Below are 20702 nucleotides of genomic sequence, written 5' to 3' on the forward strand. Positions count from 1 at the left end.
GCCATTGACTCAGTAGCTCCACTTAAAACAAAAACATTAAAAACACAATAAAAAAATCCATGGAGAAATGAAGAAATTAGAAAATTGAAAAAAGGCTGCAGGAGAGCTGAAAGAAAATGGAGAAAAACCAAACTCACAATACATTATGAAATCTTGCGTGAACAACTCAAAAATTACAATAAAACTGTTAAAGAGGCAAGAACACACTACTTCTCAAACCTAATTACAGATAACAAAAACAACCCCCAATTCCTTTTTAAAACCATCGACCTTTTAATAAATATTGGGGGTAACAAGTCCACCATGTCGCCATCAGCCAACGCATGTGAGAACTTTGCATGTCACTTCGGAAGTAAAATCAATGCTATTAGATCCAGTCTTGTATCACAACAAAATTTTAGTTTTAACAGATCTGAAGCATTGTTTTTAGCCAAAGAAACACTGGAGAGTTTTGTCCTGGTTGATGCAGAGATGCTTGGTCGAGTTTTCTCCCAGCTAAACCCAACAACCTGCCTTTTAGACCCCATTCCCACATCTCTTTTAAAAACATTTTATGGTTTCTTCGAGTCTGAGCTTTTAAATATTGTAAACTGCTCTCTTCAGACAGGTGTCTTCCCATCTGCCTGTAAAACAGCTGTGGTGCGGCCTCTTCTGAAGAAGAGTAATTTAGACTGCAACATCCTTGACAACTACAGACCTGTATCCAATCTACCATTTTTAAGTAAAATTATAGAAAAGGTTGTTTATACTCAATTACATGGGTTTTTAAACAAACACAACATTTTAGAAAAGTATCAGTCTGGTTTTAGGACAAACCACAGTACCGAGACGGCCCTTTTAAAGATTGTCAGTGACCTTAGACGTAATTTGGACTCTCAAAAACTTAATGTCCTGGTGCTACTTGATCTTAGTGCTGCTTTTGATACAGTGGACCACCAGATTTTATTAGACAGACTGAGAAGTCTGGTGGGCCTCTCAGGTACTGTTCTTAACTGGTTTTACTCCTATCTGGCTGATCGAAAGTTCTTGGTGAGTATGGATACATGCTCTTCAGGAATCTATGACATAAAATGTGGGGTTCCCCAAGGCTCAATTTTAGGCCCAATACTTTTTAATCTTTACATGTTGCCACTTGGGGACGTCATCAGGAGACACGGCATTGACTTTCACAGCTATGCTGATGATACACAGCTTTACATCGCCGTGTCTCCTGATGACCTAGAGCCAGTTAACACCCTTTTAAACTGTATTCTAGACATAAAGTCATGGATGGCAGTGAATTTCTTGCAGCTCAACCAGGACAAAACTGAGGTTTTAGTCATCGGTCCTGAAGACAAGAGAGAGATAATTTCCTGCAGACTGAAAAACTTCAAACCCTCTCAGTGTGTGAGAAATCTGGGTGTCCTTTTCGACTCTGAGCTGAATTTTATTTCACACATCAGAAATGTCACAAAGACAGGCTTTTATCATCTTAAAAACATCGCCAGAGTTCGCCCATTTCTCTCTCTTGCCAGCACGGAGGTGCTAATGCATGCTTTTATTTCCAGCAGGCTAGATTATTGTAATGCCCTGCTCTCTGGTCTTCCCAAAAAGTCTATTTCTAGTTTACAGTTACTGCAAAACTCGGCAGCACGAGTTCTGACGAGGATCGGGGGGCGGGAACACATTACACCGGTTTTAAAATCGCTGCATTGGCTCCCCGTGCGCTTCAGGATTGATTTTAAGGTTCTCTTACTTGTTTATAAATGTCGTAATGGTCTTGGGCCTTCTTATTTATCTGACTTGTTTTCAAATTATGAGCCCTCGCGGACCCTGAGGTCCTCTGGTACCGGCCTTTTAACTATTCCCAAAGTTAGATCTAAAACACACGGTGAGGCCTCGTTTCATCATTTTGGTCCTCAACTGTGGAACAGCCTGCCAGAGAGCCTCAGGGCTGCAGAGACTGTTGATGTTTTTAAGAAGAGGCTCAAGACCTTCCTTTTTAGTTTAGCCTTTTGATTTGACTTTATTCATTTTCTGTTATTTATCTCATCTTATCTTATCTGTCTCATTTATCTATTTTATTTTATTATATTTTATTATAGCTTCTTAACTGTTTCCCTATTTTATCGTTGTTTTAACTGTTTTAACATTTTTAACATTTTTAACTCCAGTGTTTCTTTATGGGGATCCTAAACTCTGGGAGTCAAGCCTGCTTGGTCTGCCCTCTGCAAACATGGCTTGACTGGCTCCTGGTGTAAATGGGTCCCCAAAAATGCCGTTTCCTCACAGCAGCGCCAAGCCAAAGACAGATATTAAGAGTTTGTGTGTGTGTGTGTGTGTGTGTGTGTGTGTGTGTGTGTGTGTGTGTGTGTGTGTGTGTGGATGGTTGAAGGGGGGGGCGGGGGGGTGGGAGGAGTTTAATCTGTCACATAACTGGGTGTGTAAAGGGCTTATTGTTTTTGTTCTGTGATTTTCTTTTTTTTCATTTTAATATGCATTCATTTCTACTATGTAAAGCACTTTGTGTTGCCTTTGCATGAAAAGCGCTTTATAAATAAAATTTGATTTGATTTGATTTGATTCTTATAGAAATAGACATGCATACTAAATGACGTGTTATTTCCTTATTTCTAACTGCTGATGATACTGTCGGCTGAAACACTATCACTCTGCTACTCTCCTTTAAGTACTTTGTCAGGATTTGCTGGCAAGCTTGCAGTCCTAATCAATTAATAGAAACAATTAAGAGAGTGTCACAAAGGGGGTTAGTCACACAGAGCTATCCCGATGCCTGCCAACGCTGTCATGTTTGCTGACTTGTCTCGACTTTTGCCTTTGGGACTTTTTCTGTTTTTAGAGGAGGAGCAAAGCAAGGAATGAAAGGAAATTAACCCACACAGCTGAAATGCCTTGGAGTCAGAAGTAGTGATGCACAAGCAGGCTTCTGTTCAGAGCACAAGGTTGGGGCAAATAAAACTCAAACCTGATTGCACATGCACACACACACACGCACTTCATAAACTGAAGTTTCTCCCTTAACTAGCATAACCCTCAGCATTCTGTCAAAGTGTCATACCTCGCAGAATCTGCAGAGGTGATGTAAGAGAGCAACATACATCTCTTCATGTCATCAAAACTCTGCAGTGCTATTTCATCTGGTAACAGACATCACTCTGAACAGCTGTGGGTGATGCATATGCCTCAGTTAATCATGTATAATTGAAAGACAGTGCTTTGTAACAGGCACAAATCTTATTGTGAAATGGTATTAATGTGCCTCTAACTCTTCATTATACAGCTAGGAAATGACATTAGCAACAAAGTTTGCTCTTTCAAGTAAAATTCTGTGTGAGGCTTGACTTAATAACATGTAGCGGTGCACACGTTATGTGCCCATGTGGGTCCAGCAGCAACACAGTTATTTAACTAAGCTGGAATCTGAAAGTCATACTATTTAAACACTAAAACTGAGAAATATCTTTGATATTTTGTTTGCTGAGAATGCACGCACACAAACCTCAACTAGCAACTTAATTTTGTTTATATTTATGACTGACGTGTAGATTCTTCACATTTACTCAACAACCTAATTAAGACAGGCATGAATGTTGCTGTATTTTCAAAACTGGTTTGCTATAGTTAAATTTTACCTAAGTAAATCCACCAAATGGGGGTCTTGGAGAAAGATGGTGCCACACTGTGCCAAAATGGCTATTTTGGAGACCTTATCTGAACTGTCTGTACTAAAACTTCTCCAATTTGGCCTCTTCAGAGATAATGTTCACATTTTTTATGATCCACAGAGGTTTAGTACGACACATGCATCATTCCTATGGGGTGTTCATTTTCATCCTAAAGTTGTTTGTATTTTTCTTTTTAAAGTGAGGCTGACACCTTTTTTCATTTGTGCTATGTGCCATCTTCATTTGTTCTGCATCAGTAACACATATACTGATATTTATTCATTTTCCAAAAGTTATTAAATAGCCTATAGGGTTACAGAGATGTACTGATTTCATAATGGGTATGCAATTTTTTAGTACCTAATAATAGGGACAGAGCTTAAAGAGTTAAGCAAAAACACTGCACAACAATACATATTGAATTGTCTCAAATGGAGAGTAAGCATTGTCCTAGCACACGACTAAGTAATTTGGATATTTTCTTTAGAAATATATTACATATGGTTGCATTAATTAGCACTACTATGTTTTATAAAAAGCCATACTAGCCTATGCATGTTTAGCAGATGACTCAATAAAATGAGTTTTCATCAAGGAACCATATTTAAGTGCATAGGAGATACAACTTTTTTTTCTTCTTTTAAATGTCATGTTTTCAGTCATAAATTACTGCATCTATTATGCTATACACATTGCAGTAGACACATTAATGACAAATAATAGTACCTGTAGGTGTTGCCGGAATGCTGGTCTGGTGTTTGTCATCTACTGTGACAAAATTAAATGTATATTCCCATGGTATCATTTGTAGACACACACACACAATGGTGTTTCCATCATTTTACAATATATTATATTGACTCATATAAAGTCTCTGGGGTCTATACTTTAATCATAACCACTGAAATATCTTACAAAGCCACACTGCCCTAACCCTATATTAAACACTTTCATCGCAATCCAACATTATGAACATGGTTTTAGTGTACAGCTCATGTTCAGTTGGGCAATGTCTGGTATAGCTCTTATTTATTGCCACCTAAAACCTCCAGCAGATAACCTGGACACTTAATCCTGTCTTGTGTTGTTATCAAAATAGAAAACTGTATAGTAACTGTGATTTTATATTGAACCATGTACTCTATTTCCCATGTGCAATCACTTACCATCCATTGTTAAATCCCTGTTAGAAGTTGATTTCTGGCATTACATTGCAGGGTATCTCAGGGTAGTGATGTGATATTTGATTCACACAGATTGTACTACACAAATAAACAACCTTGTACACATTCTGATGAATGAATATTATTCTCTGTACTGTTCCTGTGTCTGACTTCTTGTCCGACTCATTTGCCTGTCTGTGAAGGTTAGTCTGGTCTCCATAAAAATAAAAAAAATAAAAATGAAAAAATAAAAGAACAGTTGCATGTTTGAGCAAAGTAGAGTGCCTAACCAAGCTGTTGAAATTTCTTTGAAATGTCCCTCGGCATATTAGCCGTAATCATGAGCATTAGCATGAGCTAATGTGGCGGAGATTAACTTAGGGGACCACATCAGAGCAGAACTATGACAGAGTTAAAGTGACGGCTTGATAGAGAGGGACCAACCACAGAAAACATCTCGGTATTGTCTAATTGAGGGGCATCTTTGGACTTCTACTGTACTACCTTTCACAATGCGATATGAGACTAAAGGGTGACCTTGTGCATTAGCATCTGTCAGAACAGACTGATTTGCTATTACTAGTCTGATTACAGATACTTGATCTGTATTTACAATAAAATAAAATAAAAAAATAATAATAAAATAGCTGTTTGAGACACTGATCAAACTCAGCTTAGGGTTGTTGAGCAAAGTCAGTGGAAAACCTGGTCAAAATTTTTAAGTGGTCAAGGGTGATCTGATTCAAGAAGGCCTAATAATTATATTTTTTTCTAGGGATCATTGGTGTGTTATTCTTATGTCATAGAAAAAAGAAAAATATATAAAAAAAACAGCATGATTTGGGCATCCCAAAATATTTGAACTCTCAGACATTTTTCAGCTGTTTATGAGTATGGATTTCCTCTAGAACCAACCTAAGCAAATTTCACAGGTTTACAAACATTCTTACTCCTCGAACCTTGTCTAAGCATTCAGCAGCTAAGTGATCCTAGAAACAGCTGCCTTCCACTCTCAAAATCTCAATAACTGATGAAGGATAAGGCCACAAAAAGGTAAAGTTAACACTTTCCTCAATATGTGATGTTATCCAGAAATGCCAGCTAAAGGAATCAGTGAATGTCAAGTTAAGGTTTAAATAAGACAGAAACAAAACGAATTGCTAGAAAGACAAATCAAAACAAATTACAAGACTGGAAGCATTTTACAAAAAGAATGTTCAAAAATCCCCCAACCAAGAACTCAGAGTCTTAGTGGGCTATAAAAAGCATTTACATGAGTTCACTAGCCAAAGGCAGTGTTACTAAATACTACGCATGCAGGATGCCAAACTTTTGTTTTAGGATATTTTCCCTTTTTGTTATGTTCAAACTAAGAATGATAGAAATTATAATGAAAAAGTTTAATTCCAAACATGACAAAAAGGAGTCACCTTTATGCAGTCCTGAAAAACTGCTGAATAGGCTACTTTTTTGTAGATGTATGTGTATCTTTGTTTCCATCTGTGTATGTATGTATCCCTCTGTCTGTCTGTCTTCTAAACAGTCTCATGCTTACTGACTTTCTTGAGCAATAATTGCCACACTGCGCTCTGTGCAAAACAAAACAATACACCCATGCCATCTGTTCACCTGGACGTTTCCATGGTGTCCTTGGTGAGATAGACGATCCAGTAAACCAGGTTGAAGGCGCCAAACGAAAGGGGAAAGAGGATGCGTGAGTATTTGTCAATGATGCTGGTGCCAGTCAGAACATTGTTGGCTGGCACTGCTGAACCTTGCTGTAGGAAAGCCTGGGCATTGACAGGTGGGTTGGGAAATGTTTTGGCAGGGCGCTCAAACAGCGGAGCAGAGTTCATCCTCTTTTTCAGCACACTACTGGCATCCACCTTCAAAAAGCAAACAGGAAAGATATAGAAAACGTTAGAGGAAAATGCCACTAAAGACTATGTTGGGTTTTTATAATGAAGTCCACAATCATTAAACAAACAAAAGGAACTAACAAACAACAAAAAAAAACTTACAAAAATTGTATGTTTTTGTCTCGTCCAACCATGTGTGCAGAAATATTTAGAATACCAATCTGATCTGTAGAATTACACCCAGCAAAGAATATCAGTTATGTTTTCTTTTTTAATTGGATGTTATTGTAGTCAACCCTTTCCAACAAAATTGATGTTGTTCTGGGAAAGAACCAAAACATGTTAAACACAGGAGGCTCAGCATATTGACACATGGTTATCCTATGCCTCATCAACTTCCAGTAAACCACTGTGATAAACTCTGTGCTGTAATAGCTGTCACAAATCTTCAAATTGGAATGGTTCACAGCAATTCCAGTAAATTGATCAATTTCCACTCAATTATAAGGTATATGTTTAATTAATTTCATCCCCATTAAGTTGCACATGCATGTGATAACCTGATTATCTACAACAACTTAGATTATGAGTCAGTCATCTTACTTTTGCACTGTTGTTTGTCATAGAGTTGGATTTAAAGACTTTGCACACACTAAGGGAAATTAAGCCCCTACACTTCATAAAATAGTCTTGCTCACAGCTTTTGGGCTTATTTAGTTCACTGTGTCTGTTTTTATTTTTTCAGCGTATTGGAACAAAACCTGAACTTGTAAGATTTGGGTTGGATTTGTGAGGCTACAGGATTACATGCTTCACTTCAGGTTGAGAAACTATTAAACTGTTGCAATCCTCTGGCTTTTGAGAGGCATTCTAAAAAATGCATAGTTGGCAGTCTCAGACTAGATCAGACCCTCATCTTTGAATTTTGTTTTTTTAAAGAACTATAAATTTGTGTGAATGCAACATTTCTAGCCTGCACTAACAACACCAAAATATAGAGACCAGTAATGACCACCTGCTGGGGTTTGATGCTGTGGTGTGGTTTTATCGTGATCTAAACATATGAACTATTCCACTTTATTGATTCCTGATATGGCATATGTTGCTTGTACGTTTAAAAGTAAAGTTTCAAGTCTTAGCCAAGTTAGTATTTTGACTTGTCAAGTATCTTTTGTTCCTTAGCTTTCAGGTCAAAAGAGTGCTTGACACACTAAAGCTGAATTTATACTTGTGCAAGGTCGGTTATGGCGTCATGGCCGTAGGCACTGCGCAGGTCTGCAGAAGATTGACGGTCACCTCTTCCAAACCTGATGTGCACCCCTACTACAGGGCCGGACTGGGAAACTTTTTCAGGCCAAGAGTCATTCATGCATCAGGCCACCCTGGTCTTGACCACACACGCATGTTCACACACCCACACCTAAATGCATGGGCACAAACAAAACACATGCATGTGCGCGCGCACACACACACACACACACACACACACACACACGTTTTTGGTTGATTCAAAACAAATAAAATAATAATGTAGACAAGACAATCTCTTTATTTCTTTTTTAGATTGAAACAACAACTTAACAAATTATAATAACAAAAATAAACTGCTGTAAATATATGACTTTGTCCCCTGCTCTGACCCACTTATAGGTCTGGACCCCAAAGTTTTAACAAACAAACAAAAAAAAAGAGAAGAATCAAAATTAGAGAGCAAAAAACATCTGTCATGGTTATCAACTTTCAATTGTAAGTCTCTTAAAACTTAAAATTGTAAGAAAAGTTTATGAAATACATAAATCAGTGTCATTAAATATTTTATATGCATTTAAATATTTGATAAATTAATTTACTTTTATGTATTTAATTCGAAACCTAGTATTGTTCGAATATATTTAATCACTTCACCATTTTATTGATCAAATTAGCATATTTTTCCAAGTCCCTTTTTTTGCTGTAGTTAAATCTACTACATATATTGTGTCTGTCAGCCTGACTTGAGCCTTTAAATGTGTTCTTGTAGGAGTTGATTTGATTACATTCTATGAATTATCAACATATCAGGCCTCTTGTTTTATGTGAAGTGTCACATACAATCATATATATAACACATATATACAATGATATATGTATCATTGTGGTGGTGTCATTGCATCATGTCATACTTTAAAAGGTTTTAGCTGTTAAACTGGAAGCAGATCTGGTTTAGTTATTCAATATAAATTATACCAAAAATGAGACCAATTAAACCAGTACGGTGTTCGAATGGGCCCCGGACCAGTTTGTACTGGAAAAGTTGGGCCCCAGTGCATGAAAGGTTAAGAACCCCTGGTGTAACCTATGTCTTATTTATCTTCATTTCAAGGCAAGGGCTACACAGGCTACATATTTACACTGTGAAGCCTGAAAGTGTGCAGCCTCAAGGACCCTTGGGTCCTTGGACCTCATACTGTGTTTAAAAGAGTATTTTGTATCAAAGTTTTGTGTGTTTTTTTTAAATAACTTACTTGTAGACGCATCTTTTTTTTTTAATGGTATGGGGAGCCTGAATAAGTCTGTGACTTTAAGGCATTTCGCCGCATCATCCTCCAGCGCCTTTCTTTTTTCTCTCTCTCTCCCTCTCGGCGCCGCCTTTCCTTTTTCCGAGTTGGGAGGAGTCCATCCCGTCGTTTGCTAGCAGTAGCTACACCCCCACACCGTAGCACCAGACACACGTCTCATCCCTCGACACGCGCTGTCTGTGTGGTTGCTACGGACTATTAGGGCGGGTGTTAATTGTAATAAACCAATCGTCTTGCCCTCCTTACATTCTACTGGCCTGAGTGGCCTCTGATTGGCCTGGCCTGTCTCCTGGGCGGGAAGAGAAAGAAAAGGAAAAAAAAAAAAAAAAAAGAGACGCAGGCCAGCAGGCCAATCCTAGACCGGCGCTCCGGGAATACTCCCGGTTCTCCCTATGGCCAGTCCGGGCCTGCCCTACTACATAGATAAAATGTATAAGTACTCTCTTGTGATTGGTCAGTTTGGGAGTACGCGTTTCCGGATTTCTGGAACTTCTTGCTGAATTTCTGATATTTTTTTTAACAACAACACCCAATTAATCAAGTTGATGAGAGGCTGATTAAATTATTTCTTCATTTGTTTCCACAAAATAATACCTACTGGAACTGAAGTGAACCATCAAAAGAATTCCCTCCTGTTGAGTTTAGCAGCCGATACCACCCCTACTGCCACATTAGGAAGAGAAACCGCAACACAACACCAAAACAACCCCTACAGTCGAGTGCGAGAGCACACTCACCAGCATCAGCTACGCTATACCGACCTTACGCAGCTGAGCGAGTATAAATCCAGCTTAAAAAAAGCACATTTGACTGAGAGAATGGAAATTGAACCACTTTTTCATTAGACTGCAATCCACAGCAAAACATAACTCTTCTCCTCAACAGAATGAGTTAGAAAGATTTGTCCAGCTCTTTGGCTCAACCACGTACTGAAGAAGCTGTGTGCACTTATGCCCAAGATGATATTGATTGATGAAATCACAATGTTTGTATTTAAACAAAATGACTCACAAAAACTACAAAAAAAAAAAAAAAAAAAAAAAAAAAAAAAGTTATGCACTGCCTCTAGCACTACATGAAAGCACCTGGGTCCAACTAGACTCAGTCTGACTACAACTTAATGATGACGTCCTGTCTTGTTTGAATTCTTGCTTGTGTTGTTCTTACTCTCAAATGTAAGTCGCTTTGGATAAAAGCGTCTGCTAAATGACTGTAGAATAGAATAGAATAGAATAGAAACATACTTATCTGTATGTGCATCTTTGCAAAGATGTGGGTAAACATGCTCAGGATGTTTTTTTAAGGATTAATAAGGTAGAAGAACAATGCAATGTAAAAATAGCATGAAACATATATTGCATGTAGTGATGTCAGTCAATAAATTAAAAAGCAGATTCATTTTTGTGACTATCACAACAGTAGTACGTCAGTAGTACCAGTTTATGCACTGCTGATCCAAGCTGTTTTTGATTATGACAGCAAGCTGCTTCTTGCTGTTCAAATCCCAGAGGGATCAAGATCTCTTTCTGTATATCCGGTGCTCCAATTTCCAACAGGCCCACTTTTCCACAAGCGGGATGAACACTAACTGATAGATGTGAGATATTATTGTTTGTATGCTTCTCAGTGAATGAGTGTGTAAGAAATATATTTACAGCTTGTTTGTATATGGTACAAAGTAGATGGAGGTTCATTTTTGTGGGTGCTGAGTGGGTGTATACTTGTGGATGATTATAACAGGGTGATAGTGATGTTTGTTCATTACCTTATAATACTTCAAGCAAGGCAGAAAGATTCCAATATGTATAAGTTAGGAGACAGCTGGAAACATAAAGTTAACTCAATGTGAACTTTCACACATGACCTCTTAATCTTCTTTTCTGGCATGTTCTGCTCTAGTTGCCATCAAGTTGCAACAGTGCAAATCGTTAAAATATTTTTTTTTATTTTTCTATTTATCTATCTATCTATCTATTTATTTATTTATTTTAATTCTTTTGATGCTAATTTGGAAGCTTACTTCAGTTATATGTCAAATGGGTCTCAATGTCAGTAGAGGAGTGTGGACAACATATCGATCTAACCAAAACCTAACTTGTTTTGTGTAGGATGCCAAATGCACAATAAATTGAAGAGAAAATGTTGTGGATGTTGGGTAGCTACAAGATGGAGTGGAATTTTAAATTATGTCTTTCATTTTCCATCATGGCGAAGTAGAGATCAGTGGCAACACAATCATGACAATCTCTGGAGATTACAACCAAATCTCCCTCTCTGCTACATTTCCAACTTTTCAATGATTTGTCCACCAAAGTGAAAAAACAAAACAAAACAAATATTATACTGAAGCCATACAGCTTTCTTTCTTTCTTTCTAGTCGCATCCAACTACACACCATTTGATTCGTCTATTAGCAACCCTTGACCAAAAAGGGCTGTAAGGAGGTGGTCACACAAAGCTGCAGAAACTCTGAAGGGATGCTTTGAAGCACCAGACTGGTATATACTCTAAGTTACATGAAAATGGCATAAATGGCAAAACCTATGTGAAAGAGACTACTTCACATCAAACCCCGCAAGCACAGCAAGGTGCTTCCCTAATAACAAGCTCTGAATCATGACTAATGTGAAAACGTTGCATAACATGAAGAAGAAATCCCTCACAGTGGGAGACAGGAGTCATTCAGCAGTGCATAAAAAAAGCTGAGAAAGAATGTAAAAGAGAGCAAGGAGGTGTACAAGCTGAGAAAAAAAGAATAATAAAAGCCTGAAAACAATCTCCAGCAGAACATGAAGGATTTGTGATTTGAAATTACAAAGATCAATGACATGAAGGTGAAGTCTAGACAAAGCCAATGGGCTTAAATTGTTTAATACCCAGTGTTTTCCTGCCTGCTTCCAGTCACACAGATCTCACACCCTCTCTGGATCCACAGCTTCCCTGTCACACCCTTATGATGCCATCCTGACAGAACCAGAACCAGAACCTGAAGATCTATAGCTCCACTTCTACCTCAGCTTGAGTCGAGAGAAAGTTCCTGTGCTGTTAGAGACATCCTGCCTATTCATTGGCTAAAAATAACTCATCCATCTGTCCTTAGCGACTATGGACCAACTGCCCTAAAATCACACTTCATGAAAGTGTGTGTGTCTATCCCAGCTGCTGCAAAGCAAGAGTCTGAGCACACCTTAGATGGTTACCAGTGCACAATATGCTGCAACTGCAAATTTACAATTTGTGAAATTGGGCTGTAAAAAAGCTTATCTGCAGTCAGCAGGAGATGTTTGTATGGATGCAAAAAATATTGAAACCATAAGTGAAATACACTAGATATGACTTCAGATGAAGCTGTCTTTTATTAATGACCTTATTGAGAAGTGAGTCTTGAAGACCCCTTTTCATGTACATAGTATTTACTGATCTACTGTTTGAAGTAACATGTCAAAAAACAAAAGTAATGAAAGTCTTCTTGTTTATGTAGATATGAAACACTTTAAAAATAACTGACTTCACAAAGAATGTATTAAAGAAATGCTTTCAATACTTCTTTCTGTTTGTAGGGATACTCACAATATTCCAAGGCAGGAAAAACAATGCAAAAATATATATAGCTCCATTTACAATGAAAAATGGCACTTTTGTCAGAGCTTAACAGCAATTTAACGTGTTTTTATTAAAATGCTGGGACACCAGTACAAATTCAAATGAACTGGTCCGATTCACTCAGGTCCACATTTTAGCCTGGCAATTGCCACAGAGTGATGGCAGCTGTGGCTTCAATTATGTAAAAATCTCTCTCTCTTTTTTTTTTTTTTTTCTCCAAACACAAATGTTTTGTTGTCAGTTAGCTCCAAACACCTCATACTGCACCACCTACTCATCCACACCACAGACAGTGCATGGAACGCCCATGTTGTCCATTATGTTCACAGTTGTGTGTTTGCTTTATCAGATGAATCTTTTATCTTATTGTGAGATTTTTATTGTCATGGATTTACAGAAATAACTGGTCACAGTCTTTCAAACTGTAACTGGGTGGTTGCTCCTATTCCCAGTAATAAACTTTATTTTTTTCCTTTTTTTTCTATGTAATGAAGAGTTTTCCCTCCTACATATTTGGTGAAAGGAGTCATTTTCCATGATGCATCCCTCCCACTCTCTCCATCTCTCAGCGTAACTCTATAATGCCAGTGCACACACGCATACACAGGCCCCTCACATCCATCTCTCCATCTTGCTCCATGAAAATGGACTGGGTTTGCTTTCTCAGCCCCCACTCAGCTTCATTGTGGTGGTTGCCCTCCTTCTTGTGAGCCTGCAGTGATCTGCTGGATATTCCCTTAATCTACGGCTCTTACATAATCTGCAGCAACATCGTTCATAGAGCCACTGCCTGTCCCCTCGTGTCACTCCCTGTGGTTATCACACAGTTACAGGGAAAATAGTGGACTGGAAGCAAAGGCTGGGTGGATGGATGGATGATACAAGGGCTAGATGGATGATAAGAGATTATTAAGAGCAGTGAGTTAACGGATATGGGGGGTTATTTGCTTACGTGTATGGGTGTGTGTTATATTTGTTTTTGAGTGTCTTTTGCTGATTATGTGCAGCTGTGAGAGGGCAACTGTGGATAAAGTGGAGATTGTGTTTTAGTATGTTTATGTCGACGGCACATTCAAGAAATAACATTGGGGGAGAGACAAAAGAGGACTGTTGAGGAAATATGTGTGTGTTTTACAGTGTCAGTGGGTAAAATGTGAGAAGGTAAAGGGTTTTGTATTAAGGACACAGCAGGAGGTAGAGAAGAACCAGGAAGAAGAGGGATTTGGTTACATGTATGTGACTCATAATAAAAAATATGCGGGGTGGTAGTATAGCTGTTTTGTAAGAAGGATTTTTTTTTTTTTTTTTTCATGGGTATGAGGCATTAAATGAAAAACAAAAACTAGAGAGTGCATATGTTTGCATTCAGTACAAGAAACAAATGGTGGAGAGAAAACAAAGAACAGAGAATTTAAGAACAATTCAGAAAGTTCAAATAAACACAAACAAAGCATATCTGGAGCACCATTCTTGTACTGGGTAAAGCTTTCATTTAAAAATTCAAGCAACTTCATTTTTTTTATCTTGGAATCAACAAGAGGCTGGAGAACGTCCTTTGGCATGTTGGTCCTTATACTGGCATGATTGCATCAGCGGGTTTCTGCAGATTTATAAGCTGCACATTTAAGCTATGAATCTGTCATTCTATTAAATTCCATTGCAAAATCACTCTTTTTGCATTAGACAATCCACTATCAGAAAAAACATCATATAGAACATGACATATATATGGATTAATGCTTAGGGCTCAAACATTGGACAGTCACAAGGTTTTCCTTACTGTAGTGCTGAAAAACACATAGCTGCATTTTTGATATTTTAGGAAGTCAAAGAGGTACATCTCCATGCGTTCACATTCCCCTATAAAGTTTCTATCCTGTGTCCACTTTTTACATTATCTCACCACTCTGCATTTAGCAACAAACACATATAGAGGAAGATGGCAGTACTAGAAGGCAAGACACAACAGAACTTTATGCAACAGATCGCTAGTTCATGAGTTGTCCTACACAATAGTTTTCAAAATCGTGACACCTCTGTACATCCTTCACACTCACTATTCTTTCCTTTTTTAATTCTCTCCTAGCTGCATATGGTTAACATACAAAGATCTAGGTGAAAAACAATAAAATACATTTTTGATGAGCAAAAGCTACAAGCTTAAAGCTTAAACAATGCATTAGTTAACTTTTTGATCATTACACATAAATGTACCTATTATTATGCTTTCTGGTGGGACTAGACTGCATTAGAATGTGGGTGAAACTTTCTAAAAAGTGCAAAATGAGCCACAAAAGCATTTGCCACACCATTAAACTACCGACAGCAGTCTGAGCTGTTCAAACAAAGCAGGCTGGATACGAGGATTCATGCTGCTGGTGTCAAATTCTGACCTTACCATCTGGAGCATCCCTCAGCACAAACTCAGATTCATTTAACTCGGTTACACTTTTACTCTCTTTAGCTGTCCAGTATTAGTGGGCTTGTGTCCACAGAAGTCTCGGACTTTTGTTCCAGGCTGCTTGAAATGAAACAGGAGTTTGTACTCTATTGCCCTTATTCAGTATGATGTGCCTTTTCTGGTGGAAGGAATGATTATTACGAGTTAGTGTAACCAAGCTGTTAGCTTTAATGGGGCCAGTCATCATTTACTGCAATGTTTTTTGTTTTTCTTTCTTTGTTTTTTTCTACTTTTGTGACTGTTAAGGCTTACTTTTGATTTCTTCCAGACAATCCTGAACAGTGTTTCTATAAAATTAACATTTAGGAGTGAAACAAAATAGAAATTAACAAAAAAATGTCTCTTTGAGCTCATTTATGACCCAAAAAGGTTGTTTTGTTAATAAACATTGTATATCATAATTCAGGCTGTTTTTGTTTGAATATTGTTTTAGGATGTATACAGTTTACAGTGTGTTGTGTCATTGGTCGTTTCTATGTGATATTAGATAAGAGTGTGTCTAGTATTTTGTGGACCATTTGAATAATAGCTGCTGTTATGTGTGGCTAATTAATTATTAATTAATAATAATAAAAAATAATAATTAATTAACAAAAAAAAGCTTGGATCTTTCTTATTAGTCACAAAACTTTTTGGTTATTTTTAAAAATCTGTACAATATATCTCGAGCCAACAATCACAGGACTATCACAAGAAGTAAACATACAGGTTGTTTAACTTGAGGATCAGTAACATAAAGCACCAAATATGTTTAAACTGCAAACAGGCTAGTTTAGCATTCACATACTCATGATGCAGTGATGCTATCATAAGATGTGCAGAATACTAAATCAGGAAGGTGCCGGCAATCCAACAAAACACAATTTCCCACAAACACTATCCAGCATTCTAAGTGTAAAATTGATATAGACCCCCTGAAAAACTAGTCAAGTCTCTTACCTCACACCAACTGCAACAACCAGTCTACATTTAAAAGTCACAGACCACTTTTATCCATCAAAACATTTAAACATATAAATGATTTATAAAACCTGTTCCTGCTTTTGTGACCCTTATCCATGATTTGGAAAAAAGTAATGTGTAATGACAGATTTTAGGTCCTTGTCTTTACATATTTATCAATCTATGCCAAAACAGCTAAAATAAAATAATGCTTAGCTAAATGTGAGCTAGTTAAATCTCAAATATAAAAAAAGCTATAATAATAATCAAATCATTGAGATGATAGAGATGAATTACATGGAAATCGGGCTGGACTGAACATTTGGTTACTTAATTTGGCAAACTGCTCAACTCAATGGGCATTATTACCCCAAAACTGCTGCCCATTATTTTAATTTAGTAAAACTAGAATCTGTCATTATAGTCACACTCACTGATGATGCATTCTGTGAATTTACATGCAAGACCTTTTAGACGCAAGTAGAGCAAAACTCTAAGCTTAAACTTTAGCTTAGCATCAGCCAGATGTTTTTGTTTCAGATAAAAACTGGCCTGCTTCTTTCATTTGCTGGGATTAACTAATTTCTAATGTTTAAAGCTATTAATAATACTAAACTATCTCTTGTGGTATGTCTACCACTGTATTTAACTGTGATTTTAGATAGTGGTGAAACCTGAACTATAACAGTTAACTAATGTCACTACTTTCTCTCTCCTAAGTTAGACATTTTATGTCAGTATATTATAATGTTTCTTGCATTAAAAACAGAAGTAAAAAAAAAAAAAAAAAAAAAAAATGAAAAAAATCTACATATGTTGACAAAGAGAAACGAATGTAAAGGAAAAGAAAAGCTTGAGTACTTAAAATATAAGGGAACGGAGAATCTATCCAACAGCAGGCCTTCCCCACCATCCTCATCTAATCATGTGTTGTCACAAGTTAATGTTGATGCAAGACCATATGTGGACACACATAAATTCAAGTGTAAAACAGCAAGTAAAACTTACTGAGGAAACCTCTGCATCATTCCCTGCGGCTGCAGATGGAGCCGCGGCTGCAGCTGCTGCCTCCTGAGCCGCCACCTTCATGGCTGCTGCCTTCCGCAGCTCCCGGTTGGCCTGAAGGGTGGAGAAGTAGTTGACAGCCGCAAACTCAATGAGGGCAGAGAAGACGAAGGCAAAGCAAACTGCTATGAACCAATCCATAGCTGTGGCATAGGAGACTTTTGGGAGGGAGTGGCGAGCACTGATGCTGAGTGTTGTCATGGTCAACACAGTCGTGATGCCTGAAACAAAGAGAAGGCACAAGTTAGAAACATTAAGAGCTTAGTAACACATCTTCGCACAAATTTCTTTTTTATTATAGCTCTCTTTATTCTATTACTTTTGTCTAACAGGGAAATAATTTGACTTTTCTAAAATGTTGAACCAGGCCAGGTGAGCTGCTTTATTTTTCTCCCTAACTTAAAATTTATAATTAGTGTGCACACATTAAAACCTTTTGAAATGAAGTATTCTTCAGAGACATATAAATCTTCCAATTTCCAAAACTGTTCTGTAAATATTTTGTCAAACACGTAGGTACAATTATCATTGTCCTTTATTCATTACATGATTTGGTTCAAAGAACCAAGATTAAGGATTTCATGGATTTTATGCACAACTCAGATGGTCCAGGCGCTGACCTTCCACAGCTTCGATCGCCATGTTTTGCATTTCTTAACATCGTTGTAAAATAACAGTTAAAGATTTGCTTTTCTTTTTTACAATTTGTACATGAATTCAGAATCATCCATGTCTGCATTGTGATGCATCTACAAAACAACTTTTGCCCCCCACACCTACTACACACCCAGCAATCCTAGACCAGTGAATGCAGTTTGTTCTTCCTAGCCAGCTACAGTTGAAACACTGTTTGGATACGTTGCCTCCACTTCAAAGACAAATATTTTATGAAGAAAGCCCATTACTATGTGGCTTTGTCGAGAGACTAACGTCCCATTTCTGCTTAACGCGGGAGACGAATACACAGATGGACGGACAGTTTTGTCTGTTTTCTTTGTCATTTACACGCCTAATTTGGACTTTTTTTTAAGGAATCTTAGCTATTCATCGCTTGATGCAGAAGACGGAGTAACACAACCGGAAATCGCGGGGCAGTGCTGGGCAGAATAGTTGACATGCGACCAGCAAAAGAAACAAAGCAGAAAAGAAGAAGATAATAAGGAAGGGAGCAAAAACGGAGAAGAAGAATGAAGACAAGAAATACAACTGTAGAAATTAAGCAAGCTTTTGGAGACAGACTGTATCTGAGTATATAGGGCATGTTGGGCGGTTGGAAACAATGTTATAGCGGTGCAGTTAATAACCATGGCAATGCAAAAGATGGATGGAAGTATAAGGACAGCATCATGTGACAAAGTTTGGTGACTATTTACGTGCACAAGGGAGGATCTATGGTTCTTAAAGCTAAAAGGTGAGGCTGTTCTATCATAAAAATGTCACAAGTCTCTAAAGCTGTAAGTAAAACTGTTTCCTGTTTTCTTGATATAAAATTGATTTTTTTTATGAAGATATCGTTTCCTCACAGATCAGATCATATTCTCATTATTTTTGTTATTAAGTGTGTTTGTTTGTGAGAGGGAAATATTAGGTGTGAGTTTTAAATAGCTATTTGATGTTCTTTCTAATTTGCAGACATTGATTTTGTGTGCATTTTATTATGTATTTATTTATTTATTTTTTTATGTGCTACTCAGAGGTTGCGCCAGATTTTTTGTTATCCATCATTTTGACTGACAGGGTCATAAAAATCCTGTCATAATCTATATTTACCCATCACTTTAAGTTTTTTAAATGTTAATAAAGACATATTCAATAGCTTTTGATTTTCATTTATTGTTAACTAAAATCCAGTTCAAACTACCAGAACAGAAAATCCACACTAAAATAGAACAGGTCACCTGCTGTGGCCTGAGCACACAGTCTCACACCGTCCTCCTGGTCTGCATGAACTTGAATTGCATTCGAGCTTGTGCGTGATCAAATGTCTCAAGTGGGATTGCAGCAGAGCCAATTGTCATGAGGTTTTGGACTATTTCCTCGGACAGATGTCTTTTCACAGCTGTTTTGATGTTTTGCAGGCTGCATCTGTGCTGTGCTACCACACTGGGACTGGATTACAAGCGCCACTTCAACCAAAGTTTTCAAATCAGGGAACATTTCTCCAAATAAAGTGATCAGATGTCGGCAAGACTGTCAGAGGTAATCCCGCAGCATGCACTCCTTCTCCAGTGGTTCAGCTGCATCTGTCTGTGGTCATTTTTCCAAGTGAAGCCAACTAATGGCTAATTAATATGTTCACTCACTACCAAGTGGTCTGGCGTGTAAACTGTAATGGCCTTCAGATAACCTTCAGAGAACATTTTAAAAACCTGGTCAATGATGGAAAATATTCACTTATGTATGTGCACTTATGTGCTACTTATGTATGAAAAGTGCTTTATAAATTAAATTTGATTTGTTCATAGTAAGCATGGACTGAAAAGTCAAAGGAGCTAATAGTACTTGTTTTGATACAAGTGTTCACAGGGCACGTTCACAAAGGAACCATTTGTTGCTCATATAACTGCTCAGAAACTGCTCACACAAGCAGACATGGTTTGCACAGCAACCCTGCATGCACATAACATATTTTGTACAAAGAAAAATCCTTAACTTTTAAGCATTATCACCTTCCTAGATCTTTGCAGATCTAAACTGCCTCATTTTCCTTTTTTTACCAAATACCCCATATCTGCACCTATCAACACTAAAGTATGGAAATAAACATTGATTTGGCAAGGATCTGAAAGATTATATAATCTATAACGTTGTATAGTTACAGCTTCGTTGTAATAGTCTTTGTTGTGGAGGTTAATCATGATGTTCACTTTTATTTTCTGGACCCTGTTCTGACTCAGAAATGTTAAGTTGGTGATGTAGCATGTGTTGGTCAATGTTCACTTGACAAACTCCAGAAATTCTGGAGTTAAATTGGGTGCATAAGTAATTTTGACATAGCCAAAGTGGACAATTAAATGAAATTAGTGGAAATGATCATCCCAGATCCACTTTAAGTCTAATCAAAGATTAGTGTAAACTTAATATCTTAATAGTTTTAAATACTGAAGTGTTTATTGAACTGTTGAAAACTTAGGAAAATACTCTAACTTCGATGTAAATCTGATACCAATAAATGATTATGTGCCGTATGTTTTCAAGCTAAAAAGGTTTCTAAATCATGAGGAAAAATATTTTTCTCAGTCTTGCTCAGGTTGAGTCAATAACTCACTTAAAAAAACAAACAAACAAAAAAAACTACCATTAACAAAGTCCAGGCCTACATTACTTTTGTTGTGCTGGAGTTGCTCATTTTTCATTAACAGATTTGGAAGTTATGGAAGGGTTTA

General features: G+C 37.4%; 1 protein-coding gene across 2 annotated transcripts in view; it reads right to left on the bottom strand.

The window, feature by feature from the left end:
* The window catches only part of gabra6b (gamma-aminobutyric acid type A receptor subunit alpha6b), a 38344-nt gene that overhangs the window by 9048 nt on the left and 8594 nt on the right, over nt 1-20702 (bottom strand). For both annotated transcript variants that reach the window (XM_042007704.1, XM_042007703.1), the window contains exons 8-9: nt 17260-17537; nt 6458-6714 (exon numbers count right to left, since the gene is read on the bottom strand). In XM_042007704.1, the coding sequence (XP_041863638.1) occupies nt 6458-6714; nt 17260-17537 (535 nt within the window). The remainder of the gene's footprint in view (nt 1-6457; nt 6715-17259; nt 17538-20702) is intronic.

Source organism: Melanotaenia boesemani, chromosome 15 (genome assembly GCF_017639745.1).
Source record: "Melanotaenia boesemani isolate fMelBoe1 chromosome 15, fMelBoe1.pri, whole genome shotgun sequence".
Classification (NCBI taxonomy): domain Eukaryota; kingdom Metazoa; phylum Chordata; class Actinopteri; order Atheriniformes; family Melanotaeniidae; genus Melanotaenia; species Melanotaenia boesemani.